Here is a 7,078-nt window from a genome sequence, read left to right as displayed (position 1 = left end):
GAAAGATGCTTGTATATCCCAGTTAGTTCTAGCTAGCACAGTGTAGTAGTCGCATTTGTAAAACTCATGGATAATCATCAGACACTCAATGTTCAAAACGCAAAGCTGACACTATCTTTGGTGGGTAGAATAAATCAGTGTAGACCAACGGTGCTCAAACCTTTGGCCTAGCAGGCCAGATGAGTAGTTGAATCAGGCCCTGGGTGCTGGGATTGCCCACTTCCCTGCCCTGTGTGCCAGTATTGGGTCCTGGCATCCCTCTCCTGCCTCCTGTATGCTGGGACAAAGCCCTGAACTCCCTCTTCACACTCCCCATGCACTGGGATTGGCTCCCGGGGGATTGGCACTGCCCCCTCCCAGCTCCCACACTGGTATTAGGCCCTGAGGCCCAGCACTGCCCCCACCCAGTCCTCCACGCTGAGATCAGGCACTGGATCCAGTGCACAGGTCCTGGGGCCAAAATTCTGTGATAAGAATAAAAATTTTTCTGACTAATTGCAGAAAAAGACAGATTTTGGGTTTTTTAAAGTGAAATGCCACTACATAAATATAGGTATCAGTTGAACACAATGTTTTATTAATATATTTATAATTTGAAAGCAATTTGGAAGGCTACCAGTGCCTCAAGCATTATAATAAAATAAATTCTAAATACCTACATACTTTGGCATTTGATTTTGGTTATTTTATTGTGGAAAAAGAGCTCACCCTGCCCCCTTCACTCACAGTGATGTGGGTCCAGCTGCAGCTGTTCTCCCCCCCAGCCCCCACACACACACTTTGTGGTGCTAAGCAGCTCTGATACACCAGTGTCCTGCCCCTACTCATGCCATTGCCTCTCACTCCTGACCCACAGTCCTTGCCCACCCCCCCGGCTCTGCTGGTTCTCCCTTATTCCCAAACCACAGTCCTTTGTCCCCACCAGTGTCCCTTACTGCTGACCCACAGACCCCTTTCCCCACTGGTGCCCCTTACTCCTGACCAGTCTCCACCCCCCCCAGCCATGCTAGTGCCCCTTACTCCTGGCCCTCCACCCCTGAAGCCCAGCCCCCCAGCATGTGGGGAACATGCATGTGGCACCCCCTGTGCCCTGCTCCCCACAGCCCCTTGTAGGCTGGAACTCTTCTAGCCTGCAAAGGGAAACCTTTGGTTTCCCAGGTTTTTCTTCTTTAAAGGAGACAATCCATATTTTGCCACGTTTTTCCGTGGCAAACGGAAAACCTGGATCCCTGGTGATGAAACAAATACAAAATCTTGTGGGGTTCTGTAGGATTGCTGTGTTCAGCAGCTTCCACTGATGCCTCAATGAAAAGGAATCCTTTCATTTCAAACAGCATAAGGTCAGGTCCCATTTGAACCCAAATTCTCATCTGTAGCCATTTGTATCTTCTCTCTTTGTTTCTGGGTCTTTGGTAGGGGTCCTGCTGAATCCCCTTTGCATATCAGATGACTACATAAAATGACCAACATTTATTTTGGGAAATCATCTGCAAAGCAAGGAATAAGGCATATTCTTCAGAATTCACAATAAACAAATGCAAAATCTTCAAATGTATAGTTTTCAAAGGTAGTACAATAACCTGGGGGAGGTGAGCAGGGTACCAGCCCTGGGCTTCCACTTAGAGAGTCACCAGGATGGTGGTTCCCTGGGGAGTCTGTGGTGCTCCAGTGGCAGCAGCCCCATGCTGTGGCTATAGTGGCAGCAGCCGGGTGCTGGGACGCCATGCCACTGTTGTAGTAGCAGTAACAGCAACAGCTGGGGCCAGACAGACTGTCCACACCAGCAGCAGCTAGGGACTTTGAGTTCCTGGGGGAAGGTAACACTTACAGATGGCAAAGTGGACCACTGCTACAAGCATAAAAACAAAAGCCAGGGCAATGTGTATTAAGGGTGTAACACTGAAGTGCAGGTGTCAGATTGGGCTGGATTTACCCATCTACCTGCATGAAATCTCACTGAATCAGTGGAGCCCTACATGGGTACAGGCCTCCACCATTCCTGTGTAGGCGAAGGATGAGCCTTTACACCTTGATCCAAAGTCATCTGGAATCAGTGGAAAAGGCGTTGTCTTTGTTTAGGTTTTGGATTTGGCTTTTATATAAGTATCTGAAACATCATGAAAGTGTGTGTTAAATTACTGAAACATTTCCAGTGAAGAAAATAATAGGCAAAACATTTCATTTCAAAAGCGATTTAAAAAACAGACATGTAGGTCTTGCATTTTTAAATATTTCATTATGACATTTTCTTCAATTAAATATTAAATAAATCACAGAAACAACACATTTGACCTTGGGTCATATAAAAACATCTTATTTGAGCCTAAACTTTTTTTTTAACTTTTTGTTTTGTTGGAAAAATAGAAAATAGTGTTTTGAAGGTGATGCAAAACCAGCATTTTTCCTGGGTTCCATAAAGAAAATATTTGCATGTCTGTAGTCCTAAGCTAAGCATAGATCCATCCAGTACAAATAATTCCATTTTTGTATATGCATTAAAACACACCAGAAATATACCACAGTATAAAAAGGATCCAGCTCAACTCTTAAAGCTTTTTTGGTGTTTATCAAAATCTCATTTGTTCAATTTTTTTCCCTTAAACCAATATTTAAGAAGCAACAGAATTTTTTCCATTATAAAAAAGCATAAAAATCTCTATACTGGAACAACTCTGCTGGTTAAGGTGTGCCATATTTCCATGATGGCTTATGTGCCTGAGTAATTCTTCTTTATCACTTAATTTGACTTTGCATTAGAAACAGAATAGATAAATGTTAATTATTTTCCTAAGCCATTGAAATCATATGATGGACTAATCTTTTGCCAATTATTATGCCAGAGCTAATACCAAACCACATAGAACAAGACAAAAGTATTTCCTTGTTTAACAGCGATATTACTTAAAAATAAAAATAGCAGCCAAGTTCCATCTTCCCCCCATATTTTGTAGTAAAATGCACCTTGATCTGACCCTTTGGTTTGCCGAATTATAGCAAGGAGAATTTTTACAAGCAATATCATTATTCTGCTTTTATATAATGCAGTGTTACAGCTATAATAGGCTAAAAATACTTTGAATCAGTGGCTAACATTCTGCCTTAACAATTGATTTTCATTTCCACATGGGAGAAAAAAAAAATCCCCATGGTTTATCTTCAGAATTAGATGGCATGTAAAATATATAACCATTTCGGAAAAAATGTCTAACATTCCTGAGCTATGTCTTGAATTAGGGGTGTGTGCTGAAAGGCAAAATGGCCTCGGTTTTCTCCAAAAATCTGGACAAACACAATAAAAAGTTACCTTATTTGTTCACATGATCTTAGCCTATAAAAGGCAGAGAAGCGATTCACCTTTTCCCTAAAAATTAGTGACTGAAAATTGGGGTGCTTGTCTTTAAATGAGAAAACTGATTTTAAACAGTCTGGTTCATTCTGCCTTCTTAATCAGGGGGTATGTCTTATTTGGGGTGCATGATATGTGAATAGATATGGTAGTTGTCACAACTCTTCTGAGATTAGGAATTGTGAGCCGTGTGGAGCCTGATATCATTCACCTCTATGGTTTGGCTAGGGAAGAGCAGCCGTTGTTCTCTATGGCTTTGACTGGATGGATGGGCAAGACCAGGTGGGATATGCGGCTCCACAACCCACTCAGCTTGTCTGTGTCCATGTGATTGTAGGAGCTGGGAGTATTGGTGTTGGTGAATTTGGCCCAGAGGAAGTCACGTACTTTTTCCTCAGTCTTCCGTGGGTTAATGTTGACCTCTAGTTTCTCTTCCTCCAGCAGAACAGTTAGCAGTAGTGCTACATCTTTGAAGGCCGCACTTTCATGGTCACAGTACTTGTAAAAGATCAAGGTGGAGCCAGCTGGCAGCGACTCAAACCGATGCACCACAGCTGCCTTCCCACCTTCCCTGAACCCAGAGCTCAGCTCATTATCCACTTGTAGTTTTGCTTTGTCGCTATCAAGCCTGGATTTACTAGCCCCAAAAATATGGATTGTGCTAGCACCAAGTGAGTTGGAGTAGGCATCGGCAATTTGGTTGCTCAGGCACTCCAAGGTTTGCTCTCCTTCACGGGCAGCGGTAAAGATTAAAATGGCTGGCTCTGCGTGATGGGAAGAATTGATGTGTCTCTGCAGGAACTTGCGTCCTCTAAGCCACAGGGCAGGGTTCTGCCCTGGAAAGCTGAGTTTCAGCTGATCCAAAGCTGAAGAGAAGGCCTTCAACACCATATTTTCTTGCATATGTGAGGGCTGGGAAGTATAGTAACCACTGGAAAATATGCAGAAGAAAACCAATAGTATGACTCCCAGTAAAACTGCATGGGAATCAAATCCTGTTGAGCAGAGAGACAAGAGAAAGAGAATGAAAGAATGAGTCAGAAATGAGTGCAGTTAGAGGCTAACATAGGGCTAGCACATAGGGTTTTTTCATGCCCCAGCCCCCAGTACCTTCTTTCTAATGGCAAGTGGCCGATTTGCTCCAGTAGCTACTGATGTCTCAGAAACATTTTATGTAGCAATGGCAGGGGGAACTCTTACCCAAGATTCTAGGATTTTTTCCGCTCACAAAATGCACGTATTTTTCTCCCACAAACTGAGTTAGGGCTGCGGCTTTGGAAACACTGAATAGAAGTCCTTGTGTGGCTCTTGCGGAATTTTCAACCAACTGCAGGTTTCATTCTCTTTTATCCTAGCACTTACAGTTAATATACTGTACCCCAGTGCAAGAGCAAGTTTTTTCTTTTATGTTTTGGTGATATTTGTAGATATTGGTAAAGCAATCTTTTGAGTCAGGGAGAGCTGTTGAGTACCTGGCACTTTGAAACTCAGCCTTATCTATCTCAACTACTTATTCTGCCCCTGTGACTAGGGTCTGACCGCCTCAGGGCACGTCTACGCATTGCCCTATGGTGATGCAGCAACACACTACGTCACTACAGTGCAATCACATGGGTCTACACGTGATTGCCAGCTACATCGCCAATAGCGGCACAATCCCCCGGTACAGTGCACTGCTACGGTGATATAGCGGCAAAATCTAACCGTGTGCCACACGCACAGTGCAGTAACTGCCCATACTGCACCATGTTTTAGTACTTCCAGAAGGAAGTACTAAAGCACGGCGCCATAGCAACATCACCACATAGCAATGTGTAGATGCGCCCTCATTTTTTAATGGACTTTTTCCTGCAATAACCTATGAAGTATGACAGTGCTGTTATGCCTATGTTATGGATGGGAAACTGAGGAAAAAGAAGGCAACAGATTCAGTGCCAACTCAGCACCTAAGTACTTTTGAGGATCTGGGTCCCAGGGCATGATGCTAGAAGAGCCTCTGCCACTTAAAACAGTAAGGTTGTAACAGCACGGCCCCCTTGCGGAGACAGTGTTGAATATCCCAAAAGAAGGCTTTTTTCCTGTTAGCAGTACTACACAGACAACAGTGCTCTTCCATCAGACCAGCTATGTCACCATGTAGGGTTTTGATAACCTAGCTCTATGTCCATGGAGGATTTCCAAGCTAGTACGCCAGAAGAACTTCATAGTGTAAACCTTGCCCAGGGGTATACAGGAAGTGGCAGAGTATATTTTTGAAGCTAAGGCCTTGTCTGTCCTCTCTTGTCTCTTTTGTCAGAAGTTCTGGCATTAGGCAGCTGCTGCCACCACACAGACCCCGGAGCACTTGTACATCCATGTGCTTCTAGAAGCTCCTCACAGCTCCAGCACAACAGCTGTGCTGCCTGAGCATGAAGGGCTGGAGCAGCCAGCTAATGGTGCAGGAATATCTACAACACCTTCCACTGGCTGTCAGATGGTGAGAGAAGACTTACTCGCACAACAGAGGTGTCCTGGCCTACACCACAGTCTTCCTGACAGACCTCAAATGTAGTAGTGGATTGGGCCTTAGTCTCTCAAGAAAGACACACAAGCCAGTGGCAGAACATCATAACCTCCCTGAATACTATATCATTGACCTAAGGGTGGCTGTTCTAAGGCAGCAAACTTAAAAAACAGTTCAAACCAGAAATTGCCGAACAAGAAAGCATCCACAGACTGGATTATGTTAAACATGGTTTAAACAGGGACTATGGATTCTTATCCTAGTACCTGGATTCATTTGTTCCTATGGGTTTTATTGCTTGTTTGTTTACCTCTCTAACACTCCCTCCCTTTCCTCTCCCTCCTCTCTCTCTCTCCCCCTCCTTGTCTTCTGTATTTAAATAAGTCTTTCCTTCTTATATACTGCTTTTGTATACATCCTTTCACAGCACCAAATGAGGAAGTTTCAGACCATGAAAGCTTCTGCTACATATATCTATCTACTTCAGTTAGTTTATAAGGTGCAAATCTACTTTGTCTTCTGCTTGACTTCCCACTAACATGGCTAACTATCTCTCTCAATCTCTCAAGAAACAGGCCAACACCCCACCTAAAGGGCCATTCCTCTTTTAGTTGAAGTCTTAAATAAAAATGTAGGTGTTTTACTTCAATTATCTTTCCTTTTAAAAAAAATTCCTGGCCAGCAGTGTAGCTTGTGTATTTATTTTAGTAAATACATAAGGCCTCATCACCATCTACAAGAGGGAAAAGGCTACTTGGAAAGCCCCATAGTGCTGAAGGTCTCCCAAGGAATAATACTGTGTGATCCAGGTGCAATGAGGAAATGTGTCATAGTATCTCAGCGTGTGCTTGGATGTTGAGAACTGGAGGGAAATCCCATGTATTATGTGTGGGACTGAAGAAGACGTGACTTAATTTAGGGTTACCATACGTCCAGGATTCCCTGGACATGTCCTCTTTTTAGATCCTTCAATCCCAATCCAGACAGTTTTTTTAAATATGATCAAATGTCTGGGATTTTGGTCAGCTCAACTTCAAAGTTTTTCCCAGCACTTCCGGCTTGCCCTAGCAAGGAACTGCTTGGGGGTGGGGAGAAGGTGATGGTGGCAGGGCACACGCACACGGTGGTCAGTTTGTAGCCAGACGGGGTTGGGGGGAGCCCAGCAGCTGGATACAGGTAAGTCTGTGGGGAGCGGGGGTTGGAGGACCAGGGCTTGGGCACTGTGGGGG

General features: G+C 44.0%; 1 protein-coding gene across 4 annotated transcripts in view; it reads right to left on the bottom strand.

The window, feature by feature from the left end:
* Positions 1–1,109: 1,109 nt before the first annotated feature.
* The window catches only part of LOC109286963 (torsin-1A-interacting protein 2-like), a 22,189-nt gene continuing 16,220 nt past the window's right edge, over positions 1,110–7,078 (bottom strand). For 2 of the 4 annotated variants that reach the window (XM_019501789.1, XM_019501791.1), the window contains exon 6: positions 2,294–4,341. In XM_019501789.1, coding sequence (XP_019357334.1) covers positions 3,560–4,341 — 782 coding nt within the window. In that variant the 3' untranslated portion in view covers positions 2,294–3,559. Of the gene's footprint in view, positions 1,488–2,293; positions 4,342–7,078 lie in introns of those variants that run through there. The other 2 variants (XM_019501790.1, XM_019501792.1) reach the window with 2 other exon arrangements.

Source organism: Gavialis gangeticus, unplaced genomic scaffold (genome assembly GCF_001723915.1).
Source record: "Gavialis gangeticus isolate Ggan-Ray unplaced genomic scaffold, GavGan_comp1, whole genome shotgun sequence".
NCBI classification, from domain to species: Eukaryota; Metazoa; Chordata; order Crocodylia; family Gavialidae; genus Gavialis; species Gavialis gangeticus.
This window is presented reverse-complemented; position numbering and strand designations above follow the sequence as displayed.